The sequence below is a fragment of the Ostrinia nubilalis genome, chromosome 4 (genome assembly GCF_963855985.1).
Source record: "Ostrinia nubilalis chromosome 4, ilOstNubi1.1, whole genome shotgun sequence".
Classification (NCBI taxonomy): Eukaryota; Metazoa; Arthropoda; class Insecta; order Lepidoptera; family Crambidae; genus Ostrinia; species Ostrinia nubilalis.
The window spans coordinates 5,072,974-5,100,914 of record NC_087091.1 but is presented as its reverse complement, the minus strand read 5'-3'; the positions used below and the strand labels follow the sequence as shown (position 1 = coordinate 5,100,914).

The window sequence follows — 27,941 nt, the reverse complement described above, 5'->3', positions numbered from 1 at the left end:
GAAGAACTGTCATTGCGGCGTGTCCCTCGCGGCGCTCCAGCGGTCGAACTCGATGCCCGAGTCGGGCGACACGCCGGCCGGCGCGCGCGCGCACCCGCAGGCCGCCTCGCCCGCCGCCCGCGCCGCCGTCCCTGCTCCCGCGCCCGAGTCCGGCGCCTGCAGCTCAGCAACGCCCAGCTCCTCCAGCACCTAAGTAACAAATAAGGTCATCAGTACGTGCTTAACATCAATAGACATGTTGACACCACAGTCAATTGACGTACTTTTTAAAACTGTCAAAACGAAACTCTCCCTTAGATTTTTTATGGCACTACAAGGAAGTGACGTCACTACTTTGTCAACCCTATTATACTACTTTTTTCAGTTACAATTCGAACAAAAATCGAAATTTACAGGTAATTTAAAATAAATTAGGTTTTTAAGACCAGAATGAAGAGTCTTTTTAAAACAGTTGTGGTTTCGAATTATTGGGGTATGGTGTCAAACTGTCTATTCTATTCGTCTGAATACAGACGTATAGAAAGCGTAGGGACGCGTGTGGTCTCGAATCTTCCGAGTGGATTGATCAGCTCATGCTGTATCTTTGTAAATAGGGCGAAATTTCAAAGTTACAAAACATTCCAAAAACAATTATTATTTGAGCCAGGAGTTGAACCCGAAAATTTTATCAGCCTATCACACACCATAATTACGTGATTTTCTAATTTAGAAAAATCATCATTAAGTAAGGCATTATTTTAATAATAAATAAAAAAAAATGTAACACTCGCGAAGATTCGAACACGCGTAAAATGTATGTAAAAGCCGTGTAGGGATAGCCTCTCTTTATGATAGAATAAGTTAGAAAGCAAATAATATGTTACAAGTTTACAACAAATAATTAATTCAGATTAAACATTTACGCACACTTTTAAACACAAATACAAAATAAGCAGAATAGCATAAGAATAACTAATAAGTTCTGCATGTACACACGCCCACACTGTTAACTATCCATTTCCGTTTTTGCTCTCGCTCTAATCAAATGGCGATTCTTTGCGATAGAACGAGATGACATGACTTTCAATGGGCAGTTAACACTGTTGGCGAAGTACAGTCAGCGTCAAATAGTTCGTGACGCCCAAAGTAGCCAAAAAGTTCGCAACACGTCTTTGTTACAATTGAAATAAGGTTGTGTTATCAACTTTTTGTCTACTTTATGTACGTGATACATAACTATTTGACGCTGACTGTACCCCAAATACGGCCTGTCTGTTTTCTCTTTTCCATGCAAAACAAAGCGCTAACCATAATGAGGCGTTTTGGTACAAGTTTTTCTTCAAACACTTATTAGTTACTCCCATCATAAGTGTGCGGAATGAGCGCTCAAGAGAGGCTGCCCCGTGCGGGTGATAGGTAGCAGACCTTACTCAGGCTGGCGCTGCGCTCGTGGAGGCCGAGGTCCCGCTCGAAGCAGTGCAATTGCCGCATGAAGTGGAAGTTGGGCGCGATGTCGGTCTTGCGTGCGCGCACCAGTTCAAACGCGTCGCGCAGGCTCAGACGATGTCGCTGCATTAGGTACGCCAGCGTGACGGAAACGGAGCGAGACACGCCCGCCACGCAGTGGACTAGGACGCCGACGCGCGCTGACATTGCCTCCTCTGTGCAAGACAAAGTCATTATTAATACACTTAGGATTTTCGATACAATTTCGAACTCCTATGTTCTTCTAATTAATTTCGTTGCGGGTCCAATGACAGTTTAACTTTCCCCCGGGACAAACTTGACCTTCATTGGTTGGGTTTTTGTGGCGGTCAAGCTGTAGATCCTGGCTACACAGGAGTTGCAGTGGTGGGAGCGAGAGGTGCGAATAGTCATGAAAAGTTACTAAGATACTGTTGAAACCGTAGCTGTGCTCGTCGGTGCTAAAGATGAAACCTATTATGCTAACTAGTTGGTGGTATAGGCGAAACACAAAATACACAGCAGCAAGACAGCAAATGCGATAGTTCTCCTACCCCTTCGGCGTTCCACCGATTGTCACCAGGTTAACTATTAGCGAGTAACAGAAACTATAGTGGCCCTCATTCATTTTATAATGTAACGTTTAAGTTAGGACGAAGAAAATGATATATCGATGATTGAATATAATCAAAATATCATTCTATTGTATAAGCTTGAAAACAGTTCAAACCTTAATCAAGTCATGTCACTAAACTGAAAATATGGAATCTATTGTCAAATTCTCTCCTAAAGGAACCAACATTTTTGGCCAAGAGACACCATTTTACAAAATTGCAAAGATCATACTAACCAATAAAGCGTATGGCCTGCGGGAAGTGCACGGCGAGGTTCTGACTCCAGTGGTCGGCGATGGGGATCTTCAGGTAGTTGATGCCGCAGCCCTCCGCCTCGAACGTGTTGGGCAGGTCCGGCGTCACGTTCAGCACGTACTGAAGGAAATACAAGAAGGATAGGCTATAGTTAGTCCCGAAAATCCAAGGCTTCGGACGGATACTCAGACGGGGTAATGGAACGCCGCTTTGCTTTGCTAGAACTTTTTCAGGACGAAGCAGTGCCCTTTTTAGCACCATGCTGCTCCCGGGCAGTGGTAACGGTATGCAAAGCATTTTTTCCGCGTCAAAAAGTTTGTTAGTTATGCTGGGCTGTGTTCGATATGCCTTCTGATTGGGCCTTTGTGTGGGAATGCTGGGCCATGTTTAGACGCAGCGATAAATCAGTTTACATTTTTACGGGCAGTTCTCATATCCACTCATCTCTCCTGCCCAGAAATCGTGCGAATAACGTCTGAAAAATATTCTCTCGTAGTTCGAACAGATTTTGTACTTCCAAGAATCCTAATATTAACAAACTTTATACAAGAGTTAGTGAGTTATATCGAATGTTTCAGCTGTCATCCGGGATGAAGTAAGCCCGTACTACAACAGAAACCAATTTGGTGAACGGAATTAAATTACATAATTCTTATTAATGCCGTCATCGCGTTCGGCGATCATGTTATTTGCGCGGAAATGATGCAATGGCTGAGTATGATACATTTCTTTGTAATCCAGGGACCGTTCCCTCAGTGCATTCTTTGGGCTCGCGTCAGCAGGTTTAGTGATTCATCTTACGAGGATTTCTGCGTACAGGATATTATTTCAATAAATTTTATAACCTTTAAACGTTTGCGTAAATTGCTTTAGTGAGTCAATTAAAATAGCTTAATCTTAATAAAGGTATAAAAATTTAATTTGCCTCGGGAGTAATATTGCAATATTACATTATAGGCTATCAACTAACTCGTACATAATTTTAGTAACTAGACTCTTGAGACACGTATCGTAGGTATGTTAATAGCATGGTTGTGGCAATTAAAAACCTATTAAGGAACCAACTGAATGAATAGAATGCTAATTCTAGAGGTTGTTGTAAACCATTGATACGTCAGCGTTAATAGTTTACATGCACTTGTCATGGCCACGACATGTAAATAAGAAAATACAATTTCAAATTATTGCCTTGGCTAGAAACGTGATAGCTGCAGCCTGTTGAAGAAATTTAGAGGTTCTTTGCTCTCTCTTACTTGTTAGATTGCAAAAGTTTTTACAACACCCAGTTTTATTCGACAGGCGCGAGTCGTAAGATTCAATATTTAGAAATTTGCTTGCTGTTGCATCGAATTAATATGTTAATTAGAACCATTCGGAAACTATGGAATTAATTCAGCACCATCTACTCGGGCGCGAGTAAGAAGCTTTTGAAAAAAAGGATGCACAGATTTACCCAAACATTCAACTTTTCTGTCAAGATGGAACACGCATGGTTTGGATGTCCAGTTCTATTACTATTCATATTAAATTATGCTTAGCCCAATGATCGACTAATAAAGAATTTCACACAATTAGTCCATTCCACAGATTTAGTCAATCTCCAAGTATCACCGCCAGTACAATAGTTTCTTAATCTTATATGAACGAGGGGTAAAATGGGGGAAGAGTTCGGTAAGTTCCTCATATTTAATCAAACAATGTCGATACAGTTTCTAAGAGGTTTGTACGGTGCTACCAGTGCATACGCCACCACCAGTAATAGTTTTGTAATGTCTTCTGAAGGTTAAAGAAGTGCCTGCCTCACCTTTATGTTGTGTCTGGCGAGCGCATCACAGTCCTCGCTGTTGGTGGAGTTGCCGAGGTAGAGGTTGGGCAGGATCTCGATGGGGAACTCCTGCGGCGCGTGCGTGTGTGCCTCGTCGCACTCCGACGACGAGCCCGACGACAGCGACTCGTCGCAGCCCGACCCGCTGATGCGGAGCGACCTGGAAGTTTAGGATAACACTTTTTAGCCACGTGGTGCGGGACAAACTTAAATGGTTAAGTCTTTATTGGAGGTCAAGCTACAAATCCTGGTCACACGTCAGGAATTGCAGTGGTTATGTGAGATGTGACTGTAAACGACATGTTTTGATATTTCATCAAAAGTTTTACGATCAGAATTGACATAGAGATTCTAATGGCAACAAGTTGTTGCCAACAACGATGAGCTACATTTCAATGATTCCAGTGAGCATTCGGTTCCATTTCTATGATATTTGTGTCATTGTGTGCTCTGGGTTATTCAATCTACCCTAATATTAAGGGTCAAAGCCACATCCAACCTTCCATAATATCCAACAAATTGTACAGGTTAGTTATTCTTGGAATGAATGTGACACCCAAGTATTGACATTGAAAAACATCAATGAACTTTCGTGGCAGTCTAGCAAAACCTTGAGAGCGAACGCGAAGGGTTGATTGAATTTGTCGAACGCGCCGATTATGTGGGCCCGTTCACAGCGTTTGAGCGTAATTATGTTACGCAAGAGCCGGCGCTTCCGGGCCGAGCGTGTCTCGGCTGCCGGCGAAACCTAATGAACAAAATAATCCAATAACGAACGCTGCCATTAAACACATAGCTAATGCGTTTAGTATCAATCACGCGACCACGGCGTGCCCGGCCCGGCGGACGCCCGATGGAACAGACTCTAACTTAATTTACTACATGCCCTCGTCATATTGTCGTCTTCGGCCAACTGGGCTCCCGAATTATTCATGGAAACCATTAGGTGGCCCGTTGTAATAGCTTCATTACGACCACGCAATTATAATGGCTATCATGGAAGTTCAGAAAGGCAGATAGCCAATTAGAAATAGAAGCTCCTATATCTCATGTTATTAGGTACCTATCGTATCATGTATCAGGCAGGCGATCTCAAGACTACCACGTAATAATCATAATCTTTTAAGAATACGCGGAAACTCGTTCATATCTGTTACCCCGAAATAGTTTGCGAGTGTATGAAGACAGTCCAAAGTATGTCAATGGGCAACATAAGTTCAAGAGCATCGATAATAGCCGTTCAGTGTTCTTAATCTGTAAAAATGATCAAAGGGCTGCAAGCTCGTGCACGAGCCGTATCGCCGTGCGGGGGCTTAGGGCTCAATGTCGGCGCGGCCCGGGCGGAGGCGGCGATCGATCGCAGCCTGCTCAATGGGGGAAGAGGCCGGGGGTTCACCATTCACCTGCCCCCGCGGCTCAATGGCCGCCCACACAACGCGTCCTTCTCTCCTCCCCCCCGCGCCGCCCGCGCCAGAGGCTCCAACGCGTCTCATCCCACGCGACACTTTTCCAAATTCGCCCTCTCAATCGTCTCGCCGCCATTCAGTTTGCTGTTTTGAAAGCAATCAAATTAGGCGCACGCTCCTGTCAAGTCGCCGCACAGCCGATGTCTCGCCCACGCACCTCGGCATCGTCAATAAACCCCTGAAACATCAGCCACCTTGTGGATGGATATATCTCAAGTGCTTTTGTTTGAGCATTAAAACTACCTAAAAGGGTCGATTTGAAGAATGTCCTACTCATTTATTATCTGCCTCGTGTAATGACAGCTTGTGACGTATTCTCACTATCTTGACATGCTAATATTGAAAATTATAAACAACGAATTCTTAATCCGTTTAGCAAACACGATAAGCAAATTTTATCTTCTATTCAATATGCGAAAAAAAACAACACCGCTCCTAATCTGCTAACCAGTTCAAGATAGGAAAGCTCACAAATAAGGATCGTCATTTCATCATCATCAGGCAAACCTACACGTGGACTGACTCCTACCGAATGGCAAGCAATTAGATCAGTGTCAAGTAAATGGTCAGCTAGGCAATTAACTCGGCGTGCGAGTGGGCTCGGGCAGGGAGCAGCTATGTATAATAAAGTACTATGTCGAGCCGGCATATACATAGTAGGCAGCGTGGCCGTGGTGCGTGGGCGGCGCGTGGGAGCCCGATACGTCCATTCAGGGGAGCTCGCCCACGCACCGACGCCATACCCAATGATCTGATAATGGCATCGACAGTAGTCGCTTTGATTTTAGACTCATGTGGGTGAGCCGATCCCATTACGCAAACCTCGATAGTGTAAGCCTAGCGTGACATTACACAGTCATTCACAGAAATGTCGCCTCTTCGTTGAAACAATGGGAGCGTTCGCTACAATGAGTACCGAGTTACTAGCTACTTGTGGCGAGCATTGTGTGGGTGACAACGGCTTCGCGCGAATCCAATTCATATTATTATTTTGTATGGCGGCGAGCGCCGGAAGCCGCGACACGGCCGCTCGTGTTATTAATGAACGAGTCAAGTATGTATGGCCGGTGGCTCCACGAAGCGGTGCAAGCCGGCCGAGTGGTCGTGACAGGAGGTCTCTATGCGGCGAGGCGTGCGCCGGGGCCTCCGCGAGCCGGCCGGGTAGGCGTGGAGCGTGTAGGCGAGTGCTCCGGCGCACAGGAATGCGGCCCGACCCACCCGCTGCCAATGACCGCCTGCAAGGGACGGTTTTTTAATGCCGGACTCGTTAGTTCCCATCCTGGCAGGACTTTTAACGAGCCGAGCCACTCGGACAAAGGGACGTTTATAATGCGCTGTGTTATTTGATGGCTCCACGTCGAGAAATAACGACACGCGGTCTAATGAGAATGTTATTGTATTTTAGCAAGTGTGTCGAGGTCGTAGGCCACTCACACCTACGGATGCATATAATACGCAAGGTAGAGTAAGTGGTAGAATTACCAACGCTCTATTTTTTTAGTAACCTCACTAGCGACGTTTGAATATTAATGAGTAGGTACACGTATTACCTTCATGAAGGAAAAAAATACGCATTACTTTGTGGCTTACACTAGTTACTTTTTTAATGAGTTGATAAGTCGGGGAGGAATTGATTTGCGTGCATCCTTTCCTGAATAATGAGCTAGTAAACAGAATGTTTCATTTAAGAATTTTATTTCAAAATCTCAACCCATCTTAGCCTTGTTCTAACTGAGACATTTCTCCACTTCACATGATTAATGTGAGAGGAGGGAAACGAGCAGACGGATCACCTGATGGTGAGTAATTACTGCATAGACACCCGCAGTCCCAGTCACCAGGAATTCAGATGGGCGTTACAGGTTAATCCCATAATCTCCATCAAGTCGCTCATTGATTTTGAAAAAGGTTGTGTCGACGTCGACGGCATTTATTTTGAAAATGAACTTTGAATTGAGTTGTTTGATAAGATAAAGCAGGCAAACACATTCGGCGGCCGTGACCGTGGTCGGATAAAATTCGTGAATGAACTCACGCGAAACGACGGCTTGACGTCGGCGCCGGCGACGTCACCGCGATAATAACCTCCTCGCCACAACCAGGATCTTGTGTTTCATCATTTTTTACTCATCGCTACCAAGCTACATACAACAAAAATAAATTATTCAAAGAGGACTTATGACGCGACCTGTTTACCAGCGAAATGAACATCGCCACGAATTATACTTTCAACGAACCCCTCATTGTAATGTAAAATATGATATGGAATATGAAACTCCTAAATATACATTTAACATGAGCTTTCAAATTGAATTAATAAAGGAAGTCGTCTAAAAATACATCAAAATACAATTCAGCAAGACCCTCATTTTACCTGCGAGCCGGCGTTTGCCTAAAATATCAATAGCTGGTACCTGTGACCTCGTCTACGTAGAATAATTACTTGTCATTTCTTTCAAAATGTTTCAGCAATTTCAAACTACAATACATCAAGTTTAATCAAAGACCGGATTATGCGTACGTACATACAATAAAATTAATATTCTCTATCATATCAAAAAACACCTTGCCAAAAGCACTTCAAAATTTTCATATGCCGGCTGATGATCGGCTACCCTATTGAAATTTTCTTTCCCAATTTCACCCCTTTCCTGCTTGTGACAAAGGGATGTCTTGTCAAAAGATTTGGGAGGTCCATAATCTATTCTTATCTAATCGATACAACAAAATCCATTTCACAGATAGCGAATTACTTTCGCATTTATGATATTAGTAGAATAATGTGTGTGGCGGCTTCAAGCCATCAAGCATCGAATGACGTAGGTACACGCTGACGTCACGTTACAGATCGACAAGTCCTCCAGTTGCGTGACTGGCTCCTGTTCTGTCAAACATAAAAGGGCTAAACTTAGATTTAGAGTCCTTGTTAGCGAACGGCTTTCGATAAACATCTGTGACCTTTGATTTTTCCAAAGAATCACGGCATTGTAATGCTGTTACAGTTACAGTGTGTGTGCTGGTAAATGGATGAAAATGTCACAGCCTGTTAGCTGAGGCAGTGGTTGTAATGTGAATTTAATGAGGGTTGGCCATCTGGATCGGTGAGGCCGGGCTAACCCGCGCCAACCGTGCCAAGGCTTCGAGCTTCAGGGAACGACGAGCCACTTTTATTAATAACTACATCTAATTACTGAAAAATTGCAAAGCAAGCCTGTATAGGTAGAATAGGTACTACCCACTGGAGGAGAAAGGTCTCACTCCAACCATAATGGGGCGGATAAGCAAACTAGCTTAATTTCTATTCAATTTTGAAATGAACTATAGATTTAATTTAAGTGCGAAAAGACGCAGTGGGCTGAAGATTTGTACAGTGATTGCTACACCTACACGAGAAACTTTGCTGATTATCCCGAAACAACAGCGAACAGACTTGTCTCGTGGGCTGTGCTTATCATAACAATTGAAACTTGTTCAAAAACACATTTCTATAAATAAGTTAGTGTGAATTATGTTGATTTATGGCTCCAACTTCCCCGTATCGTCCTCCGCGGAGGATGGCCGGGCCCGGCCGGGTAGGTCCGCGTTTCCATTTATGGGATACGCGTTAAAAATAGAATTGTTGATTGATGTAATCGTAGCAGAGCCGAGTGGGCGCCGCCCGCCCCGCGCCTCGCCCGCCCGCCCCAGCCGTGGGCGTCATTACATTTACACCATTTTCAATGTTGCTATTTATAGTTATATATGTTATCGTGAAAGGAAACCGTCACGCGATTAGCAGGCGCCAGGAAACGGCTCTCTGCCCCTTGTTTTTAACTCTGGGATAGAAACTATGCGCCGGCAACGAGGGTCAATGTGTGAGACCGCTTAATTAACAAGGCTAAATGGAAAGAAAATATTGAAGTTCCCTTTAACAAGCGTGGAAGGTTGAAATATTTCATTTCTTTCCGACCTCAACTCAAGGTTGAATTCAAATTAAATGTTAAGGTAAAATCTTCATTTTGCATTTTTAACCGGCTCTTGATGTTTCATTGAATACACATTTTTCTTTTGTATCATGTAATTAAATTTTATTTAAAGATATTGTGGTGGTAAGTTTAAATAGACATGGTTTGAGAACAAAGTGAATGTCGATTAAGCGTACAAATTTAATTTTATGAATGTTAAAGTGAGAAGCTTCATAGTGGAGCTGGACAATATGTTCTGTGCGCTTAATCATAAAGGCTATTTTTGCAGACGCGCTGTTTCAACAGCGACGTCAGCAGCCTTGGCGGTTTCTGAATGATGTTACAGAAAGTATTATCATTCGCAATGAATCGTAGCAGCGTAGTTCATTGACTAAATAGTGGCAGCGGTGGCGCCGCCTCGCGGTTGCTGGTGGTAGTGGCGTATTCGCAAGCGGTAGTGAACGGCGCAAATGCGCATGCGGCCCGCTGGCATGAATGGAGCCGCCTCATTGAGTCGCAATCGCAATAGGTATCACCAGGGTTGCGAACTTGCGACGTTTTCGAATATTTTACAAAAGTGGTCACGATTGTTGCTAAGCAACGATGATGAACTGAATTCGATATTTGAGGGACTTGGCCTCAAACCACAGCTGGGTTTCATTTCTTTAAAGTCCTCTCTTGACAGAACTGAACCGGCGATAATGGTAGGTTTTTGAAGAATTTGAGTCAAAGTATTCATGCATGGAAACTAGGTTTAATGTAAGGTAACTTTTAATAATTTCAAAGCAACAGGTGTGAAAATTGTGCCATGCTTTACTGATTATGTTTAATGTTCGATTGTACGATCCGCAGAGGCATTCGGAACTCGAATTCCTCAAAAATACTTGCTCAGGGTATTCCGCAACCCTAGTTCCGCCGCTCTAATGCAATACACTCGGTTAGCTAACTCCATCGACGCCACAGCGCCACTCACAAATGATGAATGAGTTTATTAACCAAGGTTTTTACGTGCCGATTGCCGCCTGCAATGCGTCAACCGCTCGCTTCTGAGCGTTTCATCAATGATCATTGTTGCTTACGAACTCAACCGAGTTCATATTCATTCCCATGGAACAATTGCCTACGCTCTCTTTTACCTGCCTCGATCTGATTGCATGGTACAGTTAATAATGCGTCTAAGTGTCGAGCAATCGTTGAAGTGTATCAGCATTAATTATGGCATTACGCCTGTTATTAGTTGTTATTGTTAAATTGATAATGCTTCTGGCTTTATAAAAACAATTTACACAATAGACTCTCAAAGAATGCGTTCGCTATACTTGTGTATTTAACAGGTATAGTAATTTTAGCCATGTTATGTTAATTCACGTGAACAGCCTCATTGTTGTACTTAACAACTACTAAACAAACATCTGCATTGGTATTCCAATGAGAATAGAGGTCAATTTTGAACAAATTCCAACTGAGTTTGAGCTACCCAGACCAGCTGAACAAATGTAGCGACGTAGAATCGAAATATTATTTGACATTGACGTATTGTACCTACGCGCCGGTGAGCATGCTACCCATCTATTGACATGCGCTGGTATCATGAACATGACATGGTGCTCGCACACAAGAACGCTTAGTATAAAACGCTGGCATTTTCCACATAACAAAAACAAGAATCACTTACATCAACCCAACCTGTTAATGCTATGAGTAACATTAGCCATCATCGCCACTCATTACAACATGAATTCTGAGAAAACGTTTTTAAGTTTACTTTTGCACCCACACGTTCTGATCAAAGTACGGAAAATATACAAACGATTGAGATTTGAGAGGAGTCACGTCTTATTTTGTATTGCCGATTCAAAAAGTAAATATTAATGAATCAAGCCGTGATCGAATTCTCGCAATGGAGACTACAAGACAAGAATGTATCGGTAAATAATCGTAAATCGCCAGTAACTGCTTATTCCGGCACCGATGGGAACTGGCCTCAATGATCATCGACCTCGTGTCATTAATTTTAGTATTCCAAAAAAGATCTGCCTACATCCTCAAATTAAGTGCTCAAACATCCGCGTTGTTATCAAAATTAGTGCTTTGAAATGTGACACCAGCGAAATCAGACCACTAACACAGTAGCCACTAATGAGAATGAGGTCCGTGTTACTAAATGGAAGTCAATTTATAGACGACGATAGATCAAAATTCAAAGCTAATGAATTATGTACTAAATCATAATCCAATGGTAGGTTAAAAAGAAACTGACAGCAGTTTTTGCCAAAAAACCCATTGCACTGAATATGGAATCAAAGAAAACAAAGATGTTATACAGGGTGTCCCAAAAACAATGGATAACCCTGTAACCATCGATAGCCCTCGCCATGGTCTCCCTAACGTCCAGTTTTGACCCCAGTAAAAATATCACCGTTTTCAAGATTTTTAAGTTTTTGTGCATTTTTAGAAAATTGCCACCTGCGATTACTTTTTCACATGCCATTTCTACAAATGAGGATACTTTTCAATCTAGTTTTTTTCTTTATCACAAGGGATAGTTGGGCTATCAAAAGAAAAGATCAAAGTTCAACAAACTAGTTTGAAAGTATGAAAATTTTAAGAAATTGCAGAAGAGAAGGAAAAATTAATTCATTGTCTTGCACTTTTGATCAGCCATCGTGTAAAAAAAAATGTAGGAAGACCATCGTGCCCATTACCTTAAAAACTTCCTTGGTTAATTGAGATTCTAAAAAGGTATCACAAACCTACAGTATTCTGTATTATTTTTATCTTATGGCTACTTGAATAGCAACTAGTATGAAAACTGCAAAAATGGGTTTTTCTCGTAATAGTTAAACTAGGACTGCATAGTGGCATTAAATACAAATGGATAATTTTTAGCGTAGGAATTTTAATAAAGCAACATTTTATCATCATCATCATCATCATTTCAGCCATAGGACGTCCACTGCTGAACATAGGCCTGTACCCCAATGATTTTCATAATGACCGCTTGGTAGCGGCCTGTATCCAGCACCTTCCTGCTTACCTTTATGAGGTCGTCGGTCCACTTTGTAGGTGGACGTCCTACGATGCGCTTTCCGGTACGTAGCCTCCACTTGAACCCTGTTGCCCCATTGGCCGTCCGTTCTGCGTTTTTGTGATTACTTAATTTTTGTTTTACACCTTATAACCGGCTCGGAAACGTGGATTTTTTGCACAGCGAGCTATGGAAGGGGCTATGCTCGGGTTTCTTTACGAAACCGTATCAGAAATTAAGAGACCTGTAAACGAACTAAAGTCGCTGACATACCCCGACGGATCAGCAAGCTGAAGTGGCAAAGGGCAAGGCACAGTAGTTCGCAGAACTGAGGCAGCAGGGTTCAAGTGGAGGCTACGTACCGGAGAGCGCATCGTAGGACGTCCACCTACAAAGTGGACCGACGACCTCATAAAGTTAAGCAGGAAGGTGCTGTATGCAGGCCGCTACCAAGCGGTCATTATGAAAATCATTAGGGTACAGGCCTATGTTCGTGTGGACGTCCTATGGCTGAAATGATGATGATGATAAAATGTTGCTTTATTTAAATTCCTACGCCAAAAATTATCCATTTGTATTTAATGCCACTATGCAGTCCTAGTTTAACTATTACGAGAAAAACTCATTTTTTCAGTTTTCATACTAGTTGTTATTCAAGTAGCCATAAGAGAAAAATAATACAGAATACATAGGCTTGTGATACCTTTTTAGAATCTCAATTAACCAAGGAAGTTTTTGAGGTAATGGGCACGATGGTCTTCCTACATTTTTTTTACACGATGGCTGATCAAAAGTGCAAGACAATGAATTAATTTTTCCTTCTCATCTGCAATTTCTTAAAATTTTCATACTTTCAAACTAGTTTGTTAAACTTTGATCTTTTCTTTTGATAGCCCAACTATCCCTTGTGATAAGGAAAAAACTAGATTGAAAAGTATCCTCATTTGTAGAAATGGCATGAGAAAAAGTAATTGCAGATGGCAATTTTCTAAAAATGCACAAAAACTTAAAAATCTTGAAAACAGTGATATTTTTACTGGGGACAAAAATGGACGTTAGGGAGATCATGGCGAGGCCTATCGATGGTTACAGGGTTATCCATTGTTTTTGGGACACCCTGTATCTGAATTCATCTAGTCAGTTTTTTTTTTCGTTTTGTAATTCTGCATTGCGCCTTGAGCTGTCCATTGCATTATTCCAAGTTTCCAACAACCGTGCGCTTCTCATGGGCAGGTAAATTAAATAGCTCATCAACAAGATCGCATTGAGAAAGCCGGTATCGGTATCCAGTCGCGCCGGAATCGCTCGGTCGCCCAGCGGCTTTTTCCGTAGTTCGCGAGGTGATTAAGGGAAACGTCTCACGCGCAAGAAATCGGATTCCCACGCGTGCGCGAGTTTCCTCGTTCACGTAATTAATGTTGCTAGAGGTTTCGTTTTAACGTTGGTATTTAATAGATCTAGTTAATTTACTACTGATCATCCCTATTATTCCCTATAATACCCATAATCACCTTAGAAGCCCACTGCTACACATAGGAAAATACCATTTATTCCCAGTAAGAACTATTCACGACAGCCTGCACCCATTGGAAGCCATTTCAATGAATAAACGTTGATGAATATCTTCATTACCATTAGACACGACTCGACACTGAACAGAAGGTACATTGGTATAATAAACAATGTGTTGAATAAACACGTGTCGTGTAGTACTTGAGAAAGAGCATCCACTAGGTTTGTACTTTTGTCAACCATAATGAAGTTAAACAAGCTACAGTTTGTCAACAACGCTTGAAAACAATCACGTGTAAGACAAAACAATTCGTTTAACAAATCAGAGCTACTAGGACTAGTTATTGAGGAAATGACGCGTCTGTTGTGTACATGTTCACGTGTATGTAACCGAATGACCTCTCTAGGTCGTCAGCGATGACATCACCCGTTTTATCGCTGTACAAAAATTGCTGTGCGGATGGATAGCCCATTGTGTGGTGATAATGATATGCGAGATATCCCTCGTTAGCATATTCGCTCACAACTGGCAGAATACAGACCACATTTATTGATAAATCTGTGTTACGTGCCTTGTAGTCTATTGCGATGTCTCTTTGTATTCGTACATAATATTCCTTAATGAAAAGAAACTAGAAAAGAAAAGCAGCACTGAAGTCACTTGAGAAAGACGACTGTGTCTACAGAACTGGATTGCATTTATCGTGGGAAAATAACAGAGAATAGTAGCATAGAGCAGGATTGTAATGTTACTCGTTTGCAATTAATTCGATTGGGTATCGACTCTGCCTAACAATGTGCTTCTTTATCAAGAATTGCAATTCTGTTTACCTTCTTTAAGTGTTTAATTAGGGCATAACGCCATTATTATCTAGGATTCCTGTGTTAGTTTAAAGGGTAAAAGTTTTCAGATTGGTGAGGACACTCCCAAAAGAAACATTATTCCGTGCTACAGTTATGGGACACATTAATAGGCCAGTAGAATTAGCTTTTAAATCGGAAATAATTCCTACAAAAAAAAAATATTGCTTTAATGGCTTCTTTGGTTGCCCATTAAGACTCTCCTAGGTTTTCGACTTCGACGGAGTTGTGCTTAAGTGGTGGGTACCCCCGAAAAGGGCGCTTTTTAGGTTTTCCGGTTATACCGCGTAAAGGACTTACCCTATCGAAAAGTGGTCTTCCTGACGGTTGAAGGGCATTTAATCCTGCATTAAATAAGACCAAATTCATATGTTTTGAACAAACCGTTCTCGTGCAAATGTTCGGCATAGTAGAAAATATGTGTATAATTAATGACCCTCTCCACGTCCAATAGCTCGTCACCCGTAGGCTCCTAAGCCTTGTAAAGGGTCGCCTTAACCAGGTATTCTGGTACACACATTGTATTCTCTATGGTGTTCTGGTACTGACCTCAGCCCCATGAGCGGCAGGTGCGGCACGTGCTGCGCTCCCGCCTCTGCGCACCACTCGGGGTACGCGCGGTGGAATTCCGCGAAGTTTTATGGTATTCTTGTACATGTATCCTAGTCCCTATGGTATTCTTTCATTTTTATTGTATTCCCTATGGTATTCTGGTACACACATTGTATTTTCTATGGTATTCTGGTACTGACCTCAGCCCCATGAGCGGCAGATGCGGCACGTGCTGAGCGCCCGCCTCTGCACACCACTCAGGGTACGCGCGGTGGAACTCGGCGAAGTCACCTGCAAATAATGGCCACTTTAAAACGATCTCAAGGTATTCACTGAAGAAGACAGCGCTCTATGCTTTCATTGTAGCTAATTTAGGAGCTTACATGGGTGAAATCGAATGTCAATCATGGAATTGTCGAATTCTCATCGCTAAGGTAACATTCCGTTCTGTAATCTGTTCCCTTTAAAGTTCTAAGTTCCCGTGCAGTGGCAGGAAGCAGCCAGCATTCAAATTTTTTTTAACAGGTCAATCATGGAATTCCCATTGCTAAACTTAGTTTCTGTTCTGTTCTTTTAGTTAATTTTCTAAAAAATGTGAGCTTAGTTCATTTAAAATTATTCCTAATTAATCCAAAGAGAATTGAGCGTATAATAAATTAACTGTCTCTTGGACTACTGCCGCTCTAGTTTAACTAGACTACTATATTATTATAGGCCACAAACAAGCGAGATAACATCAATGTTGACTCTACAATTGACTAACACAGTTTCAATACGTATTGAGATATGGACGCGATAATGCGCAAACAAACACGATAGTTCTAATTTGGCCCCACAAACGGTCGGTGTCAATTGATGCAAACAAGTTCGCGACTCATTGCAGTTGGACTAGTCTGTCTCGCTAACTATCGCGTTAATAAGTTTCAAGTTCGTTTCATTCATTCATTGTTTCGGACTCATTGATATTCTTTCATTAAGCGCGCACTGTTCAAAGTGACTTTGGAGACGGGCAGTGGGCCGGTGCCGCATCGCGCCGCCTCGATCTGATAACAAAGCGGATACGAAACTGATAAATTATGATGACGACAGTAACAAACAACTTTGAAGAAATCTAATGACAGTATCAGAGATTTACTGCCATAAAGACAATATTTATTTCTGATTACTATTAAATGGTATTTATCTATCAGAGCCAGTCATCGGTACCTAAATTAGACTGCAATGAGTATCAAGTTGCACTTATTCATGATGATAAAAAGGTGATAAACTTCTAGTAATTGTTTGCACCTTTTGTTCAGGTGATTGATGTGTTTTTCATGAGTAATGTAGCCAATGGATAAACAAGATCCACGGAAGGAAAGTAAATAATCTACGTAATCTAGTCCTGACATTTTCCAATAAATCGCGTAGGAGTGAAGGTTCACCGTATTTATTTGAGTGGCATTGGAAATGCATAGGGCACTGGAGGAACGTTAATATTCCTCGAACGACTCCTACTCGACTGATCTTTGCGAGTGCCATATCAAAATTCTATACACTGAATCTGTTCAATCGTTTCCGTCCACAGCCTTACTCTAAAGCGTAGATTTATTCCTTAATTTCTTTGGCAATCAAGATTAACGGCATTTTTTAGAATAACTAACAAAACCAGTTAAATAACAATCCGATGGTAGGTAATTATGTACCTAGTTCAAAATTTTAATGAACAGAAAATGGCTAATCATAAATGACCGCTCTGGTTCTGGTGTGCAGTGCGGTCTTATCATATCAAATGGCCGTCAGTGTAATTTATATTATTTGTTCGATAATTGAAATTGAGTCCTAGCTTTGTATAGTGAATAATGTAGTTGCTGAGCTGTGTCACGACGCCCATGGCAGCGGCGCGGGCGCCTGATACTAGCGTTTCCGCCGCAGCCAGCGTTTCCTGTCGCGCGGCCCACGGCCCATTGTCAACATGCTAATGCTGCTCTGGTTACGTCCATCGCATGATTATACCGGTCTGAATGTGCAATCCCTGCCTACATTGAGTGGCACGATTCTAGCTAATGGTTAACATATTTTAAAAGGGTTTTCATTGGACCCTACACAAGCATTCATCCCTGGATCATTAGTGCAATATGTCTGGTTTGTCAAAAAAAGCGACTTCGGTCGGGCTGGCTCGGCGCTCGCTCGCGGCGGGCGGCCTCCACGCAGCCGCAGCGCGGGGAGGCGGCATCGATCCGGTGACTCATGCGGCCCATTCATCCGCCGCACTCAATGAACCCGCCGCTCCCGCCCGCCCCGCACCACCCCGGCCGTGTCCTCGCCGACAAGGACTCCATAAAATCCGCCCCTCGCCGCGTGAAGCGAATCCTTCAGCCCATTACACCCACATAAACTAAAACGTGATCGTTTCGCCATTCTGCTCGTTTTGACCGCCGGCCGCCCACGAGTGGCCATACTGAGAACGACATTGTATGATAATAATAACAGAGGCCTAAACTCCATTTACGTAGGTCCGACGCGACACAACGTCAGGTTTTTAGCGATGTAAAGTAGAACGGATCAATTCGGCTCGGGCTCAAGGTCGGGGCGATAAGTGTGAGAGAAAAAAATTCTTTTTGAATAGGAATCGGTGTTCAGGTTGATGTGTGAGCCTGCGAGGTGAGGTGCGAGGTGGGATCCCGGGCGGGCGGGCGGCGTGGGCGGCAGGCGCGGGCCTTGGCCCGTCCTGTGTCCTTCTTTCCCGCAACGTTTATCAACAACCTTGCACGGCTTTAGCCAGCATACGCTATGCAGCACGAACTCCAAAGACCGTAAAGAGATGGGCACCTGACTGAATATTCCGTTTCCAAATGAAAAGCAACAAAATCCAATTTGCAAGGCGGTTACGGCCGAGCGCCGCGGCGTATCATGGAGGAAGCGTAAGCAAATGGAACATCATTGAAAGCTTAGTTGGATTCATAATAGAGTTTAATCAAGCCTGTTGGGACCGTTTGAACCAATTTAGTTTAGATGGTGGGCGACTTATTTATGGCCGCACATGATCGAGGCTCGGGCCGCGCAGAACCTACGTCAATTAGGGCATTAATTCTGTCAGTCCTAATAATCACTTGCTTACTCTGCGAGTTTACATAGTTAGCTGTAGTGAAGGCTTACACACTGATATCTTTGGTGACTAGATTTTGGTTTATTACATGATTACTTAATACTTTTAAATATCCAGAGAGACTGAAAAATCTAATATTCCAAGAATAAACTAAAGAGTTGTAGCCAATCTATCTAATAGGTAAACATTGAATTGTCATGTGCCATTGTCTACCTTTCATCAGTAACGTGATAGTGAGGTTATTATTAAACTAACGGTAAAAAAAAAAACTCTTCAATCTAATGGAATAAACAATGGAAATATTATACTAAAGAAAAGCTGGCCGTGTCTACTGCGTTGAAATCAATTACATACGTTTACGGCAAGAAGCCAGGGAAGGTGTATTTCCTATTCTTGGAATCCGAGATTAAGTTGAAGACAATGCACATAATTTAATCCATAAATCTGACGAGTATTGGCCGTCTTAAAGTTTATGCTCAGTCAGGAAGAAACCATAGCAAATAATATTTTTCCTACTCCAGACCTGAATGCTTTTTCATCAACTTTATTGTAAGTATTATATCTTTTATTTATAACAATAGAGGTAGAAAACACCAGGCAAATTCCGGGAATATAAAGGTATTGACGTCATCGGACTCCAAATCGATTCGGGTTCCGTGGAATGAGATATTCAAGACGAAACTAAAATAAGAAAACCTATTAAAGTGGCCGATGAAGATGAACAGGTTCAGAAAATCGGTAAATGTTCGATAGTATTTCAAGCGAGAGCATCATTAACTGACGTTCATGACGATTTCGAACAGATAAATGAGCGTGGTGTGACGGTAACTGATAAAAGTCACTGATAACCTCCCGGCTCACAAGCGATGGGCGCTCCGCGACCTGACATCATCGCTCGAACAAAACTACTTCACAACCGACTCTACATTTTGATAAAAAAGTGTGACCTCTATATGCTTCTACACCGTAACTAAGCCTTTTTTATTCAGGATCACCGTAGCGCAACGAGACATTAAATAAAATCAGAATACAATACGAGTAGCTCTAGGTGTAATCAGCGGATAGGACATTACATCAGCGCGCAAAAACAGTCAATGCCAATGTTACGACGTCGAGCTAATTAATAAACACGTTTATTCGGGCTCCATTCAATGTGCATGTTACGGAACCGATATTAATAAGATCAAAGGTGCAAGGTGCTCCGAAGCGCGTCACTGTGACAAAAATGCTAGCTTCAGAGCGACGCGACCATGACGTGACGTTTCCATACAATTCAAAAGATCAAAACCCGGCACCAAGAAAGAGGCCAGATGATTGTAAAATTCTATGAACACACACATCCACACATAGAGCTGCGTTCACGCAGTGCAGGCTGTGTCCCACCAAACTAAGCCAAGACAAGTCAGATTAAGGCTTGACATGGTCGTCATTTGTGCAGCAGCATCTTGTAAAGAAAACGTATTGTTTCCGTGCGGTTAAGCTAATTCTAGCGCGATTTAATTTTATGACAACTCACATCCTATTCCCATTTCATCTTCCTCTATGGGGCGCATGCGCATAATATTTGCACGACGGCCTCTCCCGCCAGATGCAAACGATTTCCTTCGTCGTTGTAGTTAAACACCAAAGAGTTTACATTCAACGCGGTGCAGATAGCATCCTGTTATTCGCACGCACGTGCCATTCATTTTACAACCGGCCTAAGTCATCGTATGTGAATTGCTTTTCCACTGGACATGTAATTTAAGCAGCTGTCGTCTAGCCTCAGAACTCTCATCAACAAATGGCTTTCGAAAAGTCTGCAAGTTACAAAAGCAAGGGTATGAATGGGATATCCTAGGTATTTTAAGTGAGGATCCTCTTCAGGTTCAGGTATTCACATTATTCCAGATTATGTAGGCAGTTTTATTGTTTGTAATAATAAAAGACAATAGTGAATTATCTAGTTGATTAAGGTTGCGGGGAACTATTGGATGCAAGCTGCTATGAAGTTCTCACTGGGGTAGACAATTATTCAGTCAAAGTCAAAGTCAAAGTCAAAATTTCTTTATTTGTTTAGACTAATAAATAGTTCTTACAAATCGTCATTTTGCTCTTAAGGAGCCTCTACATGTCTCATAATCTTTTTACCCTACCAGCGCTTCGAGACCAACATTTGGCAAGTGCTGAGAAGAAGCGCCGCAACAAACTCAGTCACCACTGTCTGCCGGTTAATATAAATAAATATAAATAGTAGTAGGTAGTAGGTACATTCGATTCAGGAGCAGTTCACTGAATTTACCATGCATTCTTGTATGGTGTATCTTATAAGAATGGGTATACAAGATTGCGTGGTATATTAAACAAGGTAGTGACGTGCTAATATCTAGACTTACATGTACTTATCAGTGTATTATAGTCTGAATGGATGCCACAAAACTAGTCCCAGCGAGGAAATGATAAAATGAATGAAAAACCTTCATAACAGAAAGTAGCTAACACGGTAATCGCTAGTAGTACACTATAGATTGTTGTTCAGAGAGACGATACTAATAAAGAGCTGGTGTTGAGTAGACGAGGACCAAGTGCATCATAATTATAATAAAATGGGTAAGACTTGAAGATTGAATAGATACATCGAAAAGGTCAATGGAATACACCCTGAAAGCTTGCTCTTGCTTCGATCAATGTTCATACAATGCCATGGATTTTTGTGGAGGGTCAATTTTAATGAAAATTATTTTTTAAATACTATAGTACAATGACTAAAGCATTGAAATTGGCAGGATGGGAGTGAAACAGGAACCTATTAATAAAATTGCGGCGCTCTTCCGTCGGGCGAACGCCGAAGCTGTATTCGCGTCCGCCCTCTTTTGATCATTCGGTTTATATTAGTCAGAATTAGTATAATACGCTGGTTTCTTTCATCGTTCCGTTTGTAGATGTTTACAACCCTTGTTTCCGTTTGAAGCGTTCTGGTTTACAGTTTTCACGAAGGCGATCCGGTATTGTAAGCAGAAGATAACTCACGCGCACATTCGCGGTATCGACTGATTGGCTTGTTCAGGATGCAAACTTTTTTGTCGTAAACAACCTACATAGAATTTTACTTACTTTTAGCGAGTCAATTTCAGAAACTCAATATTAGTCGTTAGCGTATTTTTATTATTCTTCAACTAATGGGTAATGAGCAGAGGCGAGTTTAACAGTCCATAAAATAACGCATAGTTGTTGAAACAAAGTGGCCCGCCGGCGATCGTAATCGCGCCTCGTCTCGGCGAGGAGCACAATAAGTAGCCGACTTCCTCTCCCACGTTTGGCGCGGCGGATGCCGGAGTCGCGACCTCCGGTGCCTGCCTCTGCCCTGCCACTCTTCACATAATAACCTGCCCACTCTTGCGCCGCCAACGGTCAAATATCATTTCTCAAGTTAGAGAATTCACAAAATACTCATTTTTTTCTTTTGACAAGACATACAGGCGAACAGGGGAGTAGATGCGACCTATGGTGGAGCAAGCTTGCTCAGAAAATATCAAGTTGCTCAGACTTTTCCATACTTTCTATGACATTTTTTTTATTCTTTATTTGGAAAACTTACAGCTTAAAGTTTATCACATCGTATAGTTTAACATCCGTGATCACTAGCTAAACATTTCGTTTTATTTATTTATTTATTTCCTTTCTTCCTTTCTTAGTTTTGTAGAAGTGTAATTACCTAAGTAAACTGTCTTTATCCCACTAATAGTTATTTATTTTTTCTATATTTATTTATTGCTCATTGATATTTTATAGTTAACACCTTGACATTCGCGTGTGCAGCCGGCGCCATCGAAGATTAATCTTCGATCGTGTCATTATCATATTAGGTTTGCGGTTTTTGAAGTGTTCAGTTTGATCAATATGCGTTGCGCGATACCGCTTTTTTGGATGGGCAACTCTAAAAGGAAAACATAAAATATCTATCAAGTTTTAAAATACTTCAATCTTTTTCTTGGAAATAAAACACCTACCAGTTTTCCTACTATTAAGATATCTATTCAATTTAAAAAGTAGGTAAATAGGTATCAAAGTTTATTTTGAGAAGTAACCAAAGGGCAACAGGAACATAATTTGTCTTTTATCTGTTAGCAACACCATCTAATAAGCTTCATTCATAAACAAGCTGAATTTGAATTTAAATAGGGTCAAAATAGTTAAAATATTCATCTCAGAAAAAGCAGAAATTACCATTGCAGAGGTCAAATCATAAACTAACTGATGTAGGCAGGTTAAAGTAAACTGGCTGAGGAAAAGGCCTAGCAAAAATGCAAATAGGGTGAGTCAAGAACGAAATGTTCCTCCACTGATACAAAACGATTCTTTAAGCAATACTATTAGCTCATTTTTAAGTAATAGCAGACGACGCACGGCACATCAAGCCAAACCTTGCGGCATCTTATGCAGTTGGGATAGACACTATAATGCAACGAAAATGTGTAGTCTGATGTGCCGTCACTGAACATTACGCGCCGCCAACCGGCGCCGACGCAACGCTGTTGTTTGAAAGTGACAAGGAGGTAGGTGCATTTTTTGTCAATGAACCATTACGAAATGACTGGCGCGTGGCAACTAGAATTACGTGTTTCGTACCACTTAGGTAACAGTGGGTGCAATGAATGAATATTGTTTGTAGGTACATACTGTAGTATATTGAAACTACAACTTTTTTAATTCATTGTTTTTGTAGGTGGCAAGAATAATACTAAAAATGATTTTATTATTATTATTATTATTTATAAAAAAGGTATAATAATTCCACCACATTTTTGACTGAAAAAAAAGTAGAAAAAAAAAGTCCAAGCTGAAACCAGCATTGGAGAGAAAACATAAGGGTTTAGTTGAAAGTTTACTTTTGAGAAAGAATGAAATTAAGATGTTTGGAAATAAACATGTTTGGTAAGTACGCTTTCCCAAAAAATACATTCCAGGGATGGGAATCAACATTCTGACATGAAAAGACTAGTGAAAACTTTAGTCTTTCTATCCTTGGAGAGCTTAACATAACCGACTGTGGGAAGTTGAGCTCAAACAGAATTCAAATAAGTTACGAACAGGGATTGCAAGAAAAATAAATTCAATTTTGTCTTATGAGCCTACATAAATGAAGAATGGTTTTTTAGTTAAAAGCTGGCATTGTAACGTAAATTAACTAAATAAATACATTTAAAAAACTTAGATAAATAAACAATTGTAACATAGAATAAGCATTTAAGGCTTGTAATTTTGTTTATTATTTAGTATTAGGCATTTTGTTAAATAAAAATTATATTAGACTTCCTATTAGCTGATGTTTTTCTAAGTAAATATTAAAATTGTGAATATTATACGCTCAAAATCATAGGACAGTTACTACTCATTAGGCTTGTAATAATATGACAATACTGCACTTGGAACGGGCTCAACAGTGCAATGAAATGAAAAATATGTTTTATAAAACAACTCTTGGAAGGAACTTACCATCTAAACATACTACTTGCACGCCGTCTTGCTTGAGCCTCTTCAGCAAGATCCAGTGGACAGAATCCTGCTCTTTCGAGGCTCCATCCCCGTACAATACAAAAATCCCTCTCGTACGACAGTGCGCAATCCTGGCTTTCAACTCTTTACATTGTACTGTCGATGACAGTTCGATTTTCCCCGCAGCCAAACGTCGTAGCATTATACTTGGAATGGAAAAATTCACGGCGGAACGTATGTGAGACACTGCATACTCATTTGATCCGCGACAGTCTATCAAGATCGTATCCCTCTCGTCAGACCGTAGCTTTGCCAGCAACCACTCTTTCGACACCAGATCGCACTCACATTCTGAGTCCGTAGGCATTTTGTTATGAGAATTATAGCTTCTGTTTACACAGAACCTTTGCTTCCAATCGCCTGTTGCACTAGTGCATGGAAACCATGCAAATCGTTGAGTCAAGACACAAAAACATTCTTGTCATCACTATTTATTTACCAGGGATAATCCAATTATAAGAAACGCTCACTAAACTGATTGAAACGGGTTGTGCGTTGTGCTGTGAGACAGCACCGTGGCGTGCACCGTATCACCGACCAAAGTCTCAACAAAATGTATGTGAGAATTTTAACTGGTGGTGAAGAAACAAACTACACAAGACGCGCGCGCTATCAACCTCACTCAACGGAACGAACGGGGAGCGGAGCCATTGGAGCCATCAAGCAACAACCACAAGCAGGCACGAGAGGGTCGAGAGGTGAGGAGGGCGACGGAGGGAGGGAGGCACAGATATCCATAATATTATCTGTGGGTAGCAGAGAAGCATGAAGCTACAGATAAAAATGGAGGCCACACTCCGAATACCTACTTGAAGCACAAACTAAGTATCACTATCTCGCTCTCTGTGGGCAGACTCGCTCTTTCTAAATAAACAAAAAATATAAAATTGCTCAAATTCAATGAAACCAATGTAAAATCTTTATTTCTTGACATAGGTATCATTAAAAATGATAAGTGTAATTACTGGTAAAACGTTTTAGGAAGAAATTACTGTAAAAAATGTGAAAAATGTTTACAATGATCCAATGTCGGAAATCACGAAATAAACACTTACGCGTGGAATCTTATGTCACTTCCAGGACACCACGTACTACCGCAACCACGCACTACAAAATTTTGCACCAATTCTTGTGATAAAACAATGATTATTTCCTGTAAACAATCTCAAACGAAATTAACTGCTTAATAAACGAAATAGTAAACAACCGCCATGATGGGCCGGATTGGGCCGATGTTGCCACATGGTACCGATTACCCAGGAATTGGGATTGTAATTCCCTGATTCGCCAACACATTAAGCCTAAATGGCCGACAATTTTGTGATTTTTTATTTAACTAGGAGATCTTAGTTTCAAATATTTATTATTTATTTGTTTAACTTCTGATTTGGTTAGTGAATTGGCTATTTCGAAGAATTTACAAGGAGATTTAAATCAGAAGATAGCAATACTACAGTTCACACTAAAAAGAGAGGTAGGGCCGCAGAGAGCGAGATAGATATAAGTAGGTATTTGACTCAAGTTTTTGTTCCAACTCTGCCCTCCATTTTTATCTTTAGCTTCATGCAGAGAAGCAGGCAGAAAGCAGGAAATGAATGAATGGCGATGAACCTTCTACAAACATGAACGAATGGTGTAAGGTATTTCGCCGAAACAGTAAATTTTCTGTGTCCAGGCAGGCGAACACATGTTTTTTTATATCTATCTGTATAAAACTATTTTAATGGGAAAGTTCATCAACAGTTTTATTTGTTTTTGCTATTACAATAGCAGAAACTACAAATAATACCGTAGAAAAACTTAATCAAAAGTCGTTTTTCTAATTTCCTTGTTATGTCCATTACTGTTGTTTGCCAAAATGAAGGCTCATTATAACAAATTGAAGCGTAATTTAATTCTAATAGCACTATCTTTACATTTGAGAAACGTTTGGCTATCGGAAAATAAAAACTTTAAATGTCAAATACTTATAGGAAGAAAATAAAGTGAAGTTAAGTTCTTGTCCAGGTCAAAAGTATAATTTCCCTGGGTCTTCGTTTCGACCATTGTTGTAACGAAACGAAAAAACTTAGAATGTAACGCACTGCACCACTGCACTCGGCCATTTCGTCCCAAGAGGCCATTGAGGCAGGACAGTACGTCGTTGATCAGTTTCGCGACAAATCGCATAAATATGTCCCTCCTTGGGTTTTTGTTTACTAAAAAGTCAATTTCTTTGGACGGTTTTTTGCAACTAAACAACGGATTAATTTTATTGTTTATTTACACAAATGTAGTGTCTGTAGGGGTAAACCCATGATTTAAATAGTAAATGCATAGGGTAAATAGGTTTTTGTCTGTGGTGTCTTTTAGGCATAAATCTAATTTCTTTGGTCCTAATTTCCTTGTTTTCCGTGGCATAAAATGACCTAGGAAATTATAAAAGACCATTAATAATTCGGCGTAAAGTCAAATTTTGAGTATTTCTTAATTGGAATAAGTTTAAAATTTACATTTTAAGAAATAGGTATCAGAATAGATATAGAAAAACTTGTTTTTAACTTTTAACTCAATCTACTGCATTTATCTTTCTTAGTTGTGTAAAAAGGTCGTAATGATATAATATTCATTGGCATCTTTGCTTGCGAAAGTACACAAAAATGGGTCGAACAAAAAAAAAGCAAACCACAGAAGAAAACTTAGAGAAAAAAATATTTATAATAATTTCCTTGGCTACCAAAAATTTATGACCTCATAACTTTGTTTCTATAGCCTGACCAGGAACATAAAAACCCTGGCATAGAGGCGCGTCAATTGCATTTGATAGTGCAACACTGGGTACAGTCGTACCTGTATTAAATTAATAGGTTAACTTTATGTATCAGGATTCAGGATTATAGGCTAATTTTATATTTTCATAAATTAACAAAAAAATATTATATTATAGGTAAACTGGTTTAAATAAATTAAATGAAACCATCAATCGAGCAAGTAGGATTTTATTATTATTCATCAATAATTAAATTCTGAACTTGAATATTCAACTACAATGTCTGCTCATGAACTCTTCAAACTCGGTACTTCTTTCCCAATTCCATAAAATTCAATACTTACAAAGTGACAAAAAACTTTAAAATAGGTAGTTGAAACAAACCACAGCTAATTTTCATAGTTGACTGTACTATACGATAAACATGTCAGTCAATTTGACAACCTTTGTCGGAAACATTATTCAATGAAAATATTGTCCGAACCCTTAGTATTTCTCTTCGACAAATTCTTTAACACATTGTGAACCACTTTTCTTTCACGACTATAAAAAGATTTTAGCAATTTAATTCACAAAATCAATTGCGCACATTTAAAATAAAGTTTGTTTACACTTTGACAGCAATAGACTGACATGCAAGGTGACATGTCAATGAAGTTTTCAGTTACTGTTGCCATTAAAAGAAATTAGTACCATTAATTTTCCGCAACATGGCGAGGGTTTTTATGTTCCTGGTCAGGCTATAAAACGAATTATGACACCCCTTCTAGATATATTAGCTTAGTTTTTACTACTTAATGCAATGGGAAACTAAAAATAGTTAAAAACAAAAATAAAATTCGTGCCAAGGAAATTAGGCAAAATTGACCATTTTTGGCGAAATACCCGTAAACGAGTGTAAAGCAAAGCTGTGTCGTGTCGTGCAAGTTTTTTAATTGCGTCAGTTGATTGACATTGGGGGCGCTTGGCCGAAAATAGCACTAGCTAGCGCTAGTAAGAAAAATGGCGTCCTTTTAGCGGTAAGCAGCGGCAAGTGCTGACCAGGGTTGCCAGACGTCCCGATTTTGGC

The 27,941-nt window shown here is 40.8% G+C and overlaps 1 protein-coding gene across 1 annotated transcript; it reads right to left on the bottom strand.

Moving 5' to 3' along the window:
* Positions 1–9: 9 nt before the first annotated feature.
* On the bottom strand, positions 10–24,804 carry LOC135071337 (dual specificity protein phosphatase Mpk3). The gene is made up of 6 exons (XM_063965130.1): positions 24,064–24,804; positions 15,701–15,791; positions 4,117–4,297; positions 2,294–2,432; positions 1,405–1,640; positions 10–189 (listed from the first exon to the last, which is right to left on the bottom strand). The coding sequence occupies exons 1-6, from the start codon at positions 24,428–24,430 to the stop codon at positions 10–12; spliced, it is 1,194 nt and encodes a 397-aa protein (XP_063821200.1). The 5' UTR covers positions 24,431–24,804.
* Between the last annotated feature and the right edge of the window lie 3,137 nt (positions 24,805–27,941).